We start from the raw sequence: 17,244 nt of genomic DNA, 5'->3' as shown, positions 1-17,244 counted from the left end.
AAATTAATAATGGATTCTAATAATGAATTTGCAATTCATAATCAAATGATAGGCGTCCCACAAGGATCTTGCAGCGGTCCGTTTTTGTGGTCATTAATAGCAGAAGATATTCTACACACTTCAATGCCAAGAGGAGTTTTTATTCAAGCATTCGCAGATGACTTTGTGATTGGCGTTGTTAAAGAAACAATAAAGAGCATGGGAGATGAAGCAAACTCAGCTTTAATACAATTGAAAAAAATGGGCAGATTATTATAATTTGAAAGTCTCAACAGATAAATCAAGTTTATTACTTTTTAGAAGAAAAACTAAGAATCAAAATATTAAATATGGGACTGAAAAAATTAAAAGAGTAAGGACTTTAAAGTATCTAGGAATCATTCTTGATGAAAACCTTTCATTCTTACCACATATACAACACCTAAAGACCAAATCAACCAATTATTTACAACATTTAAGACGCCTGGCAGGAAAATATTGGGGCTACAATATTCGTTTCAGAGCTCGCTTATATGATTCTGTTTTTCTCAGAATAATAGCTTATGCATCTCCAATTTGGGCAAGCAATCCAACTACAAGATTGAATTTAAATCTTTTGAAATTACAACGTCCTTTGTTATTACATTTAACAGGAGCTTATGCAACAACAGCAAATAGTTCTTTACAAATAATCACCGGTATACCTCCTTTAGATATTCAAATTTCCTACGAAGCAAAAATGGGAACATTACTCAGACTTAATAAGGACGTTGTCACATGTTTTGGAATTCTTCGAGCGTCTTCCTTTGAAAAGAAAATCAAAACAATTTTATTTCATCCCAGTGTTTCCTTAACATCTTCATTACAAATAAACTCACCAAATTTGGAAAATTCAAGCACTAATATTTCTTCCTTCCGTTACTTCACAGATGGCTCGAAAACAAAACAAGCTACAACGGCAGCTTTCCTTATTTTAAATAACACAACTCCAACTGACGAAACCACATTTCTTCTAAATGTCTCCAACTCTATTTTTCAAGCAGAAGCGTTAGCAATAAAAGAAGCAATAGATCATGCTGTAACCCACAATAACTTACCATCAATTATGTACAGTGACAGCCAATCAGTCATTAAATCAATTGGTAATCTAAACCCAACAAACTCTTTAATAGCTGAAATCCAACAACAACTAATAAATCATGATAATATCAAAATTTCTTGGATTAAAGGTCATTCAACCTCTGCTGGAAACAATAGAGCCGATTTTCTCGCAAACCAAACAGCAAATGGACTCTTAGTACCAACAAAACAGCATCCTTTGCCATTTCCAAGACGTTTTGCAAAGCATAAATTATTACAAGATCTACTGAATGATTGGCAAGAACGATGGGAACAAGACATAACAGGAAGACTAATCTACAAAATCCGTCCAAAAGTTAAACTTACTCCTTTGAATTTAAATAGACATGAAATTTTTTTTCTTTACTGGCCATGGCCCTTTCCCTTCATACTTGAAAAGATTCCATATTAGAAATAGTGACCTCCGCAGATGCAAATCAATTGGAAATCCTCAACAATACATACAACATTGCATTCACACTTCTTCATTCCATCTTCGTTCTTCTGGCAATTGGACTCAAGACTTAAAAAACTATTATTCGTTTCCTGCAGCAAAAAAGAAAATTACAGATCTTATTACATTTCTAATTGACCACGAACATTTTCTCTTTGGATATTTTTTTTTTTTAATATATAGGCATTAAGCATTTTAATTAATTTTTAAAATTATTATTTTTATTATTTATTGATTGATTTTTATTATTATTATTATTTTTTTTTGTTTCACTTTATTTTCTTTTGCTTTCATCTATTTTTATTTATTTATTTATTTTTATTTATCTTAATGTAAATATTTATATGTATTATTTTCTTCTGTATATATCAAAATTGTTTATCAGTGTGGAGTATTGTTAAATTTTCTCGTACGTCATCCCATAATTTGTGAAATTTAACATTGTTGAATGTGTACAAAAAGGTGACGTATTTAATAAAAAAAAAAAAAGATATCTGATACTACATTAGGTTGATAACCAACATGTTTGTCTAACATTTGCACAAAAAAATCGGTGTCACTCCTATTATTTTTGGAAATATAATCGTTCCAAGTTAGTACGTTATGGCCTTTTTTTTATATTTATTTATTTAATATTTTCACACCCAGATTTATTTTTTTTTGTACATATTTATTTTTAATTTAATACAAAGAAGTGTACCTTATAACATAAACAGCTTTGGGCAGCAAGAGAGTCTTTTTCTTGAATCGAAAATGCCCGTTTTGATATAGGTACCTGGTGGATCTATTGTGCATAACATGTCTAGACTCTTATACCAATACTCGTCTTGTTTTTTCCGGCCAAACAAATTTATTTATTCTAATTGTTCTTGACATGCATTTGACATAAACTTGCAAATGGTCAACTTCTACTCTTTTTCTGGGATACCATGTTTTCTCATGCTTTAATGCTATAAAATTAGCAGTTTTCAATAAGAGATGACCGTCTTTCTGAAATTGGTTTGACTTGATTCTTAATGTTTTCTTCGTTTTGGTCTACGTTATCCTCAAATTCAGTTCCAGATTCTGAATGTTCGCTTTCTTCAATATTCTCATTTGATGTATTGAGAATGCATTCGTTTTTTTATTTCTTCCATCGAAAAAAAAGGATAGGATTTGTTTCATAGTACAATACTCTGAAGCAACGAACAGTATTTTCCCCGTTACGAACTGCATTTCTCATCTAGTGTGCAACTTGACAGGGATGTTGTTTTTTCCCAGTATTTTCACCAATCGTAAATTGTTCTTATAAATACTCCTTCTGCTTTGAAGTGAACTTGAACTGAGCCCGTAAAGATAGGGACCATCCAATTTCATTAAATTGAACTTTTGGCAATGCAGGGGTATTTATTAGTTGAAAATTTGAAGCATTTATATAAGATGTTTGTAAGAGCTTCTCTCTATACATCTTTCGTATAAAATCCATTTGCAAGTTGAGATCAAATGTATGTCAAGAACAATTGGAATAAATAGATTTGTTTGGCCGAAAAAACAAGACGAGTATTGGTATGATAATCTAGACATATTATGCACAATACATCTGCCTGTACCTATATCAAAACGGGCATTTTCTATTCAAGAAAAAGACGCTCTTACTGCCCAAAGCTATTTATGTTAAAAGATACATATTTATGTATTAAATTAAAAATAAATATGTTCAAAAAAACTATCTGGGGGTGAAAAGATTAAATAAATAAATGTAAAAAAACGCCATAACGTACTAACTTCGAACGATTATATTTCCAAAAATAATAGGAGTGACACCGATTTTTTTTGTGCAAATGTTAGACAAACATGTTGGTTATCAACCTAATTTAATATCAGATCTCTGCTATGACGGCGACAGTTGTAGTTAGATTTTAAATATTTGTGCTTTTGTGAAATTTATCGAATAAAAGTTCCAATATCTTCTTTCACCCTTATAGTGACACCGATTTTGATACATATTTTTGATGTATGTAAGTGTGGCTAGAAAATGATCTAAAAATGTTGGTGTCATCATGAAGGCGCTTTGAGAAAATTGGCCTTGAATATAGAAAAAAAATCATTTTCGGTCATTTTTAAACGGAGTACGTGACCATCGCCCTCGTAGTGACACCGATTTGACAGCTGTAATAGTATCTAAGAAGACCATATAATAGTATAGAATTTAAAAATCCATGTCATTATAGGGGCGCTTAAAGCAACAAGAACTTTAAAACCTGCAAATTTGAAAAACACGCAAAAATGTGCCACGCCCCCTAAATTAAAAAATTATTTCCCGAAAACGGTAAGGCAGACAAAGCTCATATTTTGCAGAAACATTACATTCATGATAAGGAACAACATTTGCAAAAATAAAGAAAATAAAAAATGTCAGCAATCACAACCTGCCTGATCCTTACAGACAATGGCTCTTAATAATTAAAATGTGATAACGAGAATTTAACATTTCATAATAAAATTTTTTTACTTAACCACAAAATAATTATTAAAAGTATCATTTTTTAGCCTACTTTCCCAGTAAAAGTCAGAAAAAGAAGAAAAAAGCATGAAAGAAGGCTTAATGCATCTTAAAAATATCGCAAAAAACAAAAAAAAAAGTCAAAAACAAATAAAATAATTAAATAAATATTGAAAAATTAAAAATTGGAAAGTGGGGTAATGAGATGGGGAAAAATGTCTGTCGGTCTGTCTGTCTGCCCCCCCCCCCCCCCTAATAACTTTTGAATGAATAGTCCGATTTGAAAAAACTTTGTTTTTGTTCGAAAGATCTCGACGAGGACACCTCATTCCCATATTTCACTTTTTGATTTGAACTATTTTTTGTTCAATTTTGAACAGTCCAAAAAAACTTAACATTAGCGCCTACGGGGAAATTCAAGGCAATTCCGAACTGTGAGGCGAATTTGCTTCAAACAAACTTTGTAGGAAAAAGCGTTTGATGAAAAATTTGTATATAAAATATCTTTTTGATTTGAACACTTTTCCGTTCAATTTTGAACCGTTCAAATCCCTTAACATTAGCGCCTACGGGGAAACTGAAAGTCAATGTAGATTCCGTATTTGAAGGCGGATTTACTTCAAACAAATTTTGTTGGAAATAGCTCTTGACGCCAAACTCCAGACTTCGACTCCGAGAATTTAGGGGCACTAGACTCCGACTCCTGTGCCCGACAATTAATCGAACTCCGACTCCCCGACTTCGACTCTGACTTCGTAGCTTTGGCAAAAATTTATACACGAAGGACAAATGACTGACTCCGATTCTTAGATATTCGACTTCGACTCCTTCACCCCAAACTGAGATTGATACCGACTCCGACTCCCGAGCTATGGTTTTGACTGTGAAATAATTATTTTCGATCTGACTTGTTTTTATTTTTACGCTAAACTTTTAATTTAGGTATTCAGTTTTCGGCGAATAAACTCGAAGTCATTTATGTTTCTACATAAAGATATGCGCAGACGATTTTTTTTTTTTTTTTTTGACAATGAAAATTATTTCTTTATTGTTTGACATTTTATTGTTTTTATTTATTTTGGTAAGTGCATTAATTCATTTAAAAAATTGTTTTTCGCAACAGGGGACAAAAACGATTTTTTTTTTTTTTTTTGATATGATGTATTTATTTTAATGAGCTTATGAATTTTAATTATTATTTTTTCGTTTTGAAAGCTGTTAAAGATTTTTTTAATGGAAAAAAGTGTATTAGCTGCTTTGTTTAAAAATTGCTGTTTTTTTTTACGCATCTTTTTTTTTTTTTTTTTTGATGAGTGAGGAATATTTTATTCCTAGAAATCAGCTTAAAGTATTTTAAAAATATGTTTGAAAAATTTGCGACTTTAGCTATTTTTGAGAATATTAATCAGGTACTAGAAAGTAGTATGGGTATATGGGAAAGTAGGCTCGTCTAGTTCTAGACAGAACTTCTTGTTGAAAATTGCTTGTATAATCATATGTTTTGATTAACAGAGAAAATTTTTTCTTTACTGGAATAGACTACATGGTTACAATATTATCAAATAGGTGGCGCTAGAAGCAGAGAAAATATTTCACGATTTTGCTTTGCTCTACATTCCCCAATATATTTTTATATTGTGATCCCGAAACTAAATTTGCTTGTTTGACAGCAGAATGTTTCGTCCTACAATTCGATCGACAAGGTTTTTGTAATTTATATAAAATAAATTGTAAATTTAAATGGTGGAAGTGGGAGAAATTCTACTACAGACAAATATTGATTCTATAATAGCTTATAAAACAAGTTTCGGGCTCTTGGTCCAACCTTAAGCGTTGTTATTTTACCTAAATCATCTGTAATACATCTCAAAACTTTCAAGAACTTTCGCTTTGATTAAGGATTCAATCCAGCAGGTGTTCAAACGTCCTATTTCACAGACAGCGCAAGTAATACCCACTTTTATATATCGATTTGTGTAACGCCATCTGTGAATTAACCTGCAAACTACAGTGAATTTTGTAAATTTTTTAAATACTGTTCGTTCTGTTACTTAAAGTTATTGAATTATAACTAACAAAGGCTTTTGAACTTTGATATGCTTTAACGTATAAAGATGAAAACACCTTAAATAAAAGTTTGAAACATACTAAGAACAGAATCAATGTTTTAATTGCTTTAAACATAATTTACGCTGGTATGTTAATGCATCAAGAAAAAAAGTTTTTTCTATTTCTTTCATACGAAGGTTGTATGATAGTACCGTGGAATACGCTTGATCGGATCGCCGGTTAATCGGACCAGCCTTGTATTCGGACCAAATCTTAAAGAACCAAAGCAAATCCCATTACACAAGCCTATATCATTTCCTTGGGGCAAAAAATCCGTTTAATTAGACCAAGGAACAAGAGAACAAATCAGAAAAAAAATTAAAATTGCCCGCTTGAAGCGAGTTTCAAGTGGGTCAGCGAATTTAATAGTTAGTGAAACAAAAATTAATAATAGTTCCTTGTAATTTTCAATTAAACCCAGCAATATTTACAGGAAAGAAAACAGGAATGGAATTAACGAAACTCCCATTGCATGGCGGAACTGCTCCAGCAAAGAATAAAATTCTCAACTTTAATAATATGTAAATTTTGTAAAAAGATTTTCTTTTCTTTTCTTTTCTTTTTTTTGAGCAATCACGATTGCTTATTGTTCTCACTTGACTGTTTTTGGAGTGCTATTATTTTATTTTCCCCCAGCCTCCCCCTTGCAGCACCACCGTCAACCAGCCTCACGATACTGCTCCCCTAACGAAAACCTTCTCCAGATTGTGTCCATATCCTACACGTATACATACACACACGCATGCCTACACACACACACACAAACACTCATGCCTGCACACAGACACAAGCACACGCCTACACACACACACACTCACACAGACATAAACAAACACACCTACACACACTCACACACATACACATATATACACACACACATGCCTGCACACAGACACAAAAACACACGCCTATATGCACACATACCCACACACACACACATGCTTGCACACACGCAAAAAACACGTGATTGCGAAAAACATAATTTGAATTCAAGATGTCAAAATTCAAATTAACTTTTTTTTTTTTTTTGTTTTAAAATACGTAACTTACATTTCGTTGGATTTTTTAATGGTCGATTGGTACTTTTTTAGCTCTTATTTTTTCTCTCTCACAATTTTAGATATTAATGCCTATTGAATTGAATCGATTCTGACTGGAAGGAATAAATAGAACCGTATCGGTCGGAACACGTTGTTGAACGAGGGAGAACTGCAGTTTTCCTTCTTTGTATGCTCACTATACAAGTGGAGTTCACAGTAATCATAATGGCATTTAAATGTATTGTGTATAGTATGTTCGCTCGAGCTACACAGGTCCTATTCGCTTAATCAGACCAGCCGATCATTAATACCAAAATGGTCCCGTCCCAATGGTGAACCTATTAACCAGTGTGGTTCTATAAAATATTCTAGTTATAAATATAAATCAGTAAATTTATTAAATTATCTATAATTTATCATATTTACTAATTTTAATAGAGAATACAAATACAACAGTGCTTATACACAAACACGATCGATTACATTTACATTAGTATATACACTTGAATACAAAATAATTCAAACCTCAACACAGAATTGATCTCTTAAAAATGATACTTACCCTTCCTGCAAATATTCCGCAGATGCCTATCACAAAAAGTACATTGAATACAGCAGAACCTACTATTGTGCCTGTACCTACGTCGCCTTTGGCCACAAGCACACCTGTAAATACAGAAAGAGTCGTTATTCAAAAGATTATGTAATTGTAAAGACTGTAAAAGCACTTTTTTTGGCCAACCGTAGTTTTCGCAAAAATGAAGATATCGGTGATCTCGCGAGCTGAAATATTTTTGAATTTTATATGAATAGAACTGAAAGTTGTCTATAGATGTAAAGTGAAATTATTTTACGAGGTTTAAACTTTCGCGATTACATCTGCATTGGTTTCGCTACTAAATAGCGTGTGGGGGGGGGGGGGGGCGGTCCACCCCGGGTTTCCCCCGTCTGGAGGGTGACCATACAAAGTGGAATTGCAAGTTTTTGAAAAACATAAAGCTGAAATGCATTTTCAATTCTGCAAATTTGAAAACTTTCCGGGGGAAGCCCCCCAACCCCAAGGCCCCCATTTCCCCGCCCTTCATCCTGGGATGAATATTGTTACAAATTCTGTAAATAGTAATTATTGTAGGAACGTAACCTGTAAATAGTTTCCCGTAATGAATATACAACCCCTTTTTCATTCGGCTAAAGTATACGACCCCTATTTTCTTTCTTTTCATTGATAACGGTCTACTACTTTACAGAAGCGTGTGGAATATTTGAGAAATTTCTTTTCGGTGTATTTAAGCCGTTAGCGATGGATAAACAGTTTAGTTTCGATTGATATTTCGAACTGATCAGATTTTTGCTCTGTTTATAGCGAGGCATTTCGCTGTGTTGTTTTCGTATTTGGAAGTAAATACGTGTGTAAACGTTGAGTTTACGGTGTTGTGTGATAATTGCTTAATTGCTGATGAATAATTTAGCAGTTGTTGAAGACCTTTCCTGTACATAGTGTAAATAAATTTCCTGTGTTTTTATCAAGAACTGTGGACATCGCCAAGAAAGTGGAAGTCGCACCGAATCCGTTACAATTTGGCGCCCAACGTGGGGCTTCTTCTGGACTTTCTTGGAGTAAGTGTGACTTTGGACATTTTTTCATAAAGACTGTTTGAATTTATAGACTTTGTTTTTATGGTGATTACTCGCGCAATGGATGAACAATTAAAACAACTTCTTGACGCAATCACCTCTGTGAAAAATGATATGGCGGCTAATCAAAACCAATTGAAAAGTGATTTAACGGTGCTGAAAAATGACCTAGTTTCTAACCAAGAGGAAATTAAAAACGATCTTACTTCGGTAAAGACTGTGATGGAAAATAAATTTAATGAGATAGAGCATCGAGTTGATGCTATTGAAGGAAAATTTGAGGCAGTTGAAGGCCGATTCATCGCAGTGGAAAATAAAATCGAAGAGAAATTTGAAGAAAAATTAGGTTCCGTTGAAGGCCGATGCAATGCTGTAGAAAATAAACTGGAAGAAGAAGATAGAAAATTTCATCAACTTAAAGAAGACATCTTTAAAGACCTGGAAAGGAGATTGGCGACCGCGGAAAGCAACTCTGTACAGTTTGGCGCTCCCACATCGGTTGCTCGACCGTCCATTAAACTTGCCACATTTGATGGGAAAAGTTCGTGGCAGGTGTACAAGACCCAATTCATGATAGTGGCGGAAGCGAACGGATGGGACTCTGCTACCAAGGCCTGCCATCTTGCAGCATCCCTGAGAGGTGACGCAGCGGACATTCTTCAGACCCTTCCGGACAGCCAGCGCCTGGATTTCGCCGCCCTCACATCTGCGTTGGAGCTTCGCTTCGGTGAGAAGTGCCAGAAAGATTTCAGCCGACTCCAGTTGAAGTCCCGTTTCCAGAAAACCGGGGAAACCCTGCAAGAGCTAGCGGCGGACGTCGATAGACTCTCTCATCTTGCTTTTTACGACTGCCCTGCGGATGTTCGAGACAACCTGGCACTCAACTACTACATCGACGGGGTTCGAGATCCGGAAATCCAGAAAGCTCTACGGATGGCGGATGTCAAAGACCTGAATTCTGCCGTTGTGTATGCGATGAGATACGAGGCCGCCCAAGAAGCAACCCGTGTGGATCGCCATCTAATCCGGACTCAGGAAGCTGATGAGTCTGATTCCAGGTCGTCCCATCTCGCTGAACTTGAGAGACAACTCGGTGACTTGACAAGACATCTGAGGAGCATAACAGCCCAAAAGAAACAAGAGCAGAAGTGCTGGAAATGCGGTAGTGAAGGACACCTGCGAAGGAGTTGTCCGGCTCGCCAAGCTACGCGAGGGAAGGAAATCACCACCACTAGAGCTCTGCAGATTTCCTCTTCTAGTAGTGGCAGTGATGGACTTTTCATTTACGCACATGTAAATGGGAACCCCTGCAGACTGATTGTCGACACTGGAGCCAATGTGACAATCATTAGGACAGATGTGGCTCGTGAATTTGGATTGAAACTGCTGTGGACATCGCCACGCGTAAGTCTCCAGACTGTGACAGGTGACAAGATCGAGATTGACGGTAAAGTGGACTTGGGAATAGTGTTTGGGAATGCCACCTACCATCATACGGCATTCGTCGCTAATATCACGGACCCCTTCATTCTCGGATTCGACTTTTTGAAGAAATATGACTTCACTCTAGACTTCAAGACTAATGAGCTGCACTCGATGAGAGAAGACATAGCCGTTTTCCCTGCAGAAAGTGATGTAAAATCCGCTCACCAAATAATAGCCCAAACAGATTTATCGATTCCCTCAAGGTCAGAATCATTAATACCTGGCTCCCTTGAAGAAAGCAATAGTTTTCGATTTGGCCTCATTGAATACCCTAACCTAAACAATAACCTAAAAGGGGTGCTGGTAGCATCTACGCTTGTGGACCTTTCTAAGGATGTAATTCCTGTGAGAGTCGCCAACGTGAGTGAAAGGCCAAGGAATATCCGAAAGGGTGAAGTGTTGGCAACTTGTACTCCAGTAAACTGCATCATTAGAAGAATCAATTCCCCCGAGACTGTGTCTTCCGAGTCCTTGACGTCGAAGTTAATTGGGAGTGCGCCATTATCGAAAGATCAAAGAACTGCTGCGGAACAATTGGTGGATGACTTCAAGCATCTGTTTTCATCAGCATCGGAGGATGTCGGCCGTACGAATTTAACGCAGCATAGGATTTACACTGGAGAACACCCCCCTATTAAGCAGCATCCAAGACGACTACCATTCGCCAAGAAGGAAGAAGTTGAGACCCTCCTGAAAGAGATGAAGGAGAATGATGTCATCGAACCGTCATCCAGTACTTGGGCGTCTCCCATCGTCTTGGTCCGAAAGAAAGATGGCTCCACCAGATTTCGTGTCGATTACCGACGGCTGAATGAAATCACCAAGAAAGACAGCTACACTCTTCCACGGATAGACGACACCTTGGACACTCTTTCCGGACACAAGTGGTTTTCGACCCTGGACTTGAAGAGCGGCTACTGGCAGGTTGAAATACACCCTGATGACCGAGAGAAGACAGCGTTTACAACTGGACAAGGCTTATGGCAGTTTAAAGTGATGCCCTTCGGCCTCTGCAATGCACCAGCTACGTTCGAGCGTCTTATGGAGACAGTGTTAAGAGGACTCTCTTACGAATCCTGTCTGGTCTACTTAGACGATATCATCATCGTGGGACGCAGCTTTGAAGAACATCTGGCAAATCTTAGGAAGGTGCTGCAAAGGCTTAAGGAAGCCAATCTGAAGTTAAGTCCGTCCAAATGTAATTTGTTCCGCCGGGAAGTGAACTATCTTGGTCACATCATCTCTTCTGAGGGTGTGCAAACCGATCCAGAGAAGCTATCTGCGGTCAAGAGTTGGAGTCGTCCCGAAAACATCCATCAGCTGCGAAGTTTCCTGGGGCTCTGCACGTACTATAGGAATTTTTTGAAGGGTTTTTCCAACATTGCACGACCTTTGCATAAGCTGACGGAGATCAAGCAAAAGTTTGAATGGTCCAAAGAATGCGAAGATGCATTTCTACGACTGAAGGAGGCTTTAACATCAACGCCTATCCTCGCCTATCCTCAGCCTGAAAAACCCTTCATCCTGGACACTGATGCGAGCAACGAGGGCATCGGAGCTGTTTTATCCCAAGAAATTGACGGAGATGAACATGTCATCGCTTACTGGAGCAAATGCTTATCAAAGTCGGAGCGAAATTACTGCGTCACCAGAAAGGAGTTACTGGCCATAGTGAAAGCTGTAGAACACTTCCATCATTACCTCTACGGCCGAAAATTTCTGCTTCGGACAGATCATGCCTCGTTAACTTGGCTTTTGAACTTCAGGAATCCAGAAGGCCAGATAGCCAGGTGGATACAGCGGCTCCAGGAATATGACATGGAGATCAAGCATCGAAAAGGGTTATCTCACGGTAATGCTGACGCTTTATCAAGGAGACCCTGTCCTGAGAACTGCAACTATTGTTCCCGAATCGAGAAACAGTATGGACCGACTAGCCCTACCGCCTATCAGGTGACAGTGACTCCAATATCATCAGAACCTGATCCATGGAGTGACGACCAAGTTCGAAAAGATCAACTTGAAGACCCCGACATAAAACCAATTTTGGAGTTCATGGAAAGTGACAGTCGGCGACCTAGCTGGCAGGACGTTTCCATCTTTAGTCCTGCAACAAAAAGATACTGGGCTTTATGGAATTCACTCCATTTACGGAACGGCGTACTGTACCGAAAATGGGAATCTGATGACGGCAAAACGTCTAGGTGGCAGTTACTACTTCCCCGATCAAGGATTTTAGATGTTCTGAAAGAAATACATAGTAGTGCGACTGGAGGACATTTTGGTGTCTTGAAAACCCTTATCAAAGTTCGGGAGCGCTTCTTCTGGAGCAAGGCGAAGGATGACGTGGAGAAGTGGTGCCATTCTTGTGACGCCTGTGCTGCTCGTAAAGGACCGAAGAAGAGAAGCAGAGGGAAGCTACATCTGTACAACGTTGGAGCTCCTTTCGAACGAATTGGGATCGACATCCTGGGTCCTCTACCAAGAACTGCTGATGGGAACAAATACGTTCTTGTTTCCATCGACTATTTCACGAAATGGCCCGAAGCGTATCCCATTCCAGATCAAGAAGCTACCACCGTAGCAGAGACTCTAGTCCAACATTGGATCTCGAGATATGGAACACCTTTGCAGATTCATTCCGACCAAGGGAGGAATTTCATCTCTGCTGTTTTTAAGGGCCTATGTCAAATTCTCGGAATTGAGAAAACTAGGACAACACCACTACACCCACAATCGGACGGCATGGTGGAGAGATTTAACCGCACAATCCTGAATAATCTCTCACTTATGGTCTCCAGAAATCAACAGGATTGGGACAAGAAGCTGCCTTTGTTCCTGCTGGCCTACCGCAGTGCTGTCCACGAGACTACCGGATATGCCCCATCTCAGATGCTCTTCGGACGAGAGCTTCGGCTACCTTGTGATCTCGTCTTCGGTCGTCCTCCGGATGCGCCTGCATCGCCTGAGGAGTACATCCAGGATCTCCAGGCCCGGTTGGAAGACGTTCATAACTTCGCACGAGAGCGAATCAACATCGCGGCGGAGAAGATGAAGACCCGATACGACACAAGGTCTACTGGACATGAATTCAACGAAGGCGACAAGGTTTGGTTATGGAATCCCATCCGACGGAAAGGTCTGTCACCCAAATTGCAGTCGCATTGGGATGGACCCTACAAAGTCCTTAACCGACTGAATGACGTCGTAGTGAGGATCCAAAAATCACCTAATGCAAAACCTAGGGTTGTACATTATGATCGGTTAGCCCCATACTATGGCCATAGTTCATGAGTATTACGTAAACAACCATGGTTGATAACATAAAAGTTGTAGATAATTTTTGCTTTTAATGTTTAGTAATATTTCTTGTGTTTTCTGTATCTGTTAGTTATTAATTAATGTGTATAATTGTGAACTTGTGATAGAAGTTTGGCACCCTTTCTGGGGATTGTACTGCCCGGGACGTGCAGTCCTTAGGAAGGGGGCAATGTTACAAATTCTGTAAATAGTAATTATTGTAGGAACGTAACCTGTAAATAGTTTCCCGTAATGAATATACAACCCCTTTTTCATTCGGCTAAAGTATACGACCCCTATTTTCTTTCTTTTCATTGATAACGGTCTACTACTTTACAGAAGCGTGTGGAATATTTGAGAAATTTCTTTTCGGTGTATTTAAGCCGTTAGCGATGGATAAACAGTTTAGTTTCGATTGATATTTCGAACTGATAAGATTTTTGCTCTGTTTATAGCGAGGCATTTCGCTGTGTTGTTTTCGTATTTGGAAGTAAATACGTGTGTAAACGTTGAGTTTACGGTGTTGTGTGATAATTGCTTAATTGCTGATGAATAATTTAGCAGTTGTTAAAGACCTTTCCTGTACATAGTGTAAATAAATTTCCTGTGTTTTTATCAAGAACTGTGTCTTCATTTCAAGAAAGTGGAAGTCGCACCGAATCCGTTACAATATTTTTCTCAGAATTAGGTTCATTTTATCAAAACTTAGACCTAGTAGTAACTTCTTCAACCAAAACACTGAAGAACCGTTATTTTCCCCTGTGTTTGAAATAATTAATTGGCCATCAATTTTATATACCCCTCATTTAAAAATCGCAACGACTACGCCAATAAGACAAAAATTATATAAAAAGCGTTCATAGTTTGTATTTGCTTCCTATGCATTAACCCACTTAAAGTTTCCTTGAACACAAATGCAGTTGTTTCTGAAAAAATGATATGAATTTCATGTTTTCATAGAACATTAAAACTTTTATTTTTTGCATTTGTAGGGGGGGGGGGGGGGTGACACCACAATTTACTACCCCGGATGTCACCCTTGCTAGGTATGCCACTGTACATCTGGCCAGCGAAAATCGCAATTACTGCTTTTAGTATCGTGCGTGGGATCGAGCAACATGTCAAGTTACTGTTGTTTGTTTTACAGTGTGACAAATTTTGTGTATACAATCACAAAAAAAAAAAAAAAAAAAAAAAAAAAAACACGAACCACTTTTATTTATTTGACCATCATAGGTGCTAAAAAGGAAAGAAAGGTGTCATCCGACATGTTTTAAAACTACGTAAGTAAAATTTTGAAAAGAGACCATATGTAAAGTATAATTAGCTTGAAGTCTTAATTTTCAAACGGGAACTCCTACTTTTTGATACATAATTAAGTTAATGTATTTAAAAAACCTGAGCTCTCGCCTTTCCTTCGAGGAAAAATGACGTAATTAAACCATTATTTAGATTTTAGAATATTATTTAGAATTTTAAATTCTAAAAAATATGCTTACAAAAAGCTTATCAGGAAAAATAAAATAAATACTCACCTAAAATTGCAGTAAAGAGTTCAGGTGCAGAGCTGCCAGCAGCCATAAATGTGGCACCTGCGACATCTTCACTCAAATTCAATCTCTACAAATCAAAATAGATAAATTAGTTGAAGCTTTTCACACTCCTTCGATATTAATGGCATAGAAAATACAAAATAGATAATCTTGCTAAAAGTTTTATGTATGGTATAATATTTGATAAATTTGGGTATCAGTGCGGCAGAAAGATCTACCGCTAGAGCTATCTATAGCTGAGACAAGTCTAACCTGGCAGCATTGTTGGAGGCTACACAGATCCTAATCACAACATTACGATGCTGCCAGATTTCGTTTGTCCCTGCTATAGTTACTCAATAGATAAAACCACTGAACTTATAATCAAGAAAATTGATTTTATTGGCGCCATCTATTGAAAAACTAGATAGCTAGAACGGTAGATTAAAATTCTGTGTTTCGTATTAGAAGGAAAAATTCATTGTAAAGAAAATTTCGGCAATGTCATTTCTTTTATGCTTCATTGTCAATTCCTTTGTATTATTAAGATGAATTAGAAAGAATAATCAGAACTAAGTGTTAAACTCGTGAAACATAAATTCACTATAATTTATGTTTATTATTGAGGCAAAGCCCTACCAGCTTTGCCTAAAGCACCTACCTGCTTAAGCCAATCCATCGGGAAAAGCGATTGTTTTAGGAAAGGTTAAGTTTTTTTTCCTTAACTTTTCAATTAAAATGAAGTATTTGCTCAATTTTTTTCTTTTAAATACAAACAGTAACAACTATAAAAAATTTCAAATACCAAAAAAATAAAAAAATTAATTAAAAAAAGCGTGATATGCAAACATAAACTACTTCCTTTGACCATCAAAGTTAACTCCGCTTTGATGCTTGCTTTCCCAAACTGAGCTACGACCTTCTATATAGAACAGAAGGTAAAGAGATGTCATGATAGGCTTTTAGATAAGAAAATAAATAGATATCTGTGCGAACAGGTATAAAAATATAAAGGTACGGGAAAGTTCGTTCAAATTTAAATGATCGATTAAGTTATATGGAGAGATAATATAAAAGAAAAAGTACCAAAAATTAAACACTGGTAAATTGTGAAATACACCGCCAGCTCAGTCCTTTCCAGCCGAGGACTGCAGTTTCGTGCTTATTAGCACTCATCAGCCCGGCATAGGAAAGTGACAGAGCTGGAGATGGAAAACCTCTTAAGGAAGCCTAGAGAGATGGTGTACAATTCATAAAAACATATAATCAAAGTTGACAAAAGATAGACATGCTAGGTGTTAAAAAATTGTTGTTGCACAGAGTGTTTGTACACATGGAATCTAGTATAAGTAGGGGAATGTGGGGCAAAGTGAAATGATGAAATATTTACTCCGCTTTTAGTGCCACTTACCTAATACACTTCTGTTTGTGAAAAGTGCAACACCACGAAGGACTTACGGTAATGAGCTGAAAATTGCGGGAAATGTAAAGTACGGCATGATATGCAAATGATTAGAATTGCAGACTGGTGGCGCATGCGTATGCTGAGCAGCGCCCTCTAAATGGCGGATCGAACCGAATATAAGTAGACAGCTCTACAGAGGCGTGTATGATCATCGGTGGTTACATGCTACATAAACGTTAACTGAATCTTTACTATGCCCCTTCGACGAAAGAAAGGGAAATTTGAGCAAATTTCGGAGTTTGAACGGGGCAGAATCGTCGGCCTATGTGAAGCTGGATTGTCTTATCGTGCAGTAGCCGCTCGTATTCAGCGTAACAGCAGTACAATCATGCGTGTTTGAAAGCAGTGGACGGACGAGGGTCGGACAGCTCGGAAATCCAGGAGTGAACCCCGAAATGTGACGTCAGCTCAGGATGACAGACACCTGGTGCGTATGGCGCTGACGGACCGCACAGCTTCTTCTAGACAACTGGCAGCACGGTGGTCAACAGCTACAGGTGTTTCATTGTGTTCTTCATCAATTCGAAGACGTCTGCTGTGGGCTGCGCGCAAGGATTCCTTTATACAAGATTCCTCTCACGCAAAACCATCACCGCCTGCGACTACAATGGGCCAATATGCATAGGAGCTGGTGTGCTGATTGG

General features: G+C 37.5%; 1 protein-coding gene across 1 annotated transcript in view; it reads right to left on the bottom strand.

The window, feature by feature from the left end:
* The window catches only part of LOC129228328 (sodium/potassium/calcium exchanger 3-like), a 183,838-nt gene that overhangs the window by 110,596 nt on the left and 55,998 nt on the right, over positions 1–17,244 (bottom strand). Inside the window, exons 4-5 of the mRNA XM_054863005.1 lie at positions 15,139–15,223; positions 7,746–7,849 (exon numbers count right to left, since the gene is read on the bottom strand). Coding sequence (XP_054718980.1) covers positions 7,746–7,849; positions 15,139–15,223 — 189 coding nt within the window. The remainder of the gene's footprint in view (positions 1–7,745; positions 7,850–15,138; positions 15,224–17,244) is intronic.

Source organism: Uloborus diversus, chromosome 8 (genome assembly GCF_026930045.1).
Source record: "Uloborus diversus isolate 005 chromosome 8, Udiv.v.3.1, whole genome shotgun sequence".
Taxonomy (NCBI): Eukaryota; Metazoa; Arthropoda; class Arachnida; order Araneae; family Uloboridae; genus Uloborus; species Uloborus diversus.
The sequence above is the reverse complement of the archived record's forward strand: the minus strand, read 5'-3'. Positions and strand labels throughout refer to the sequence as shown.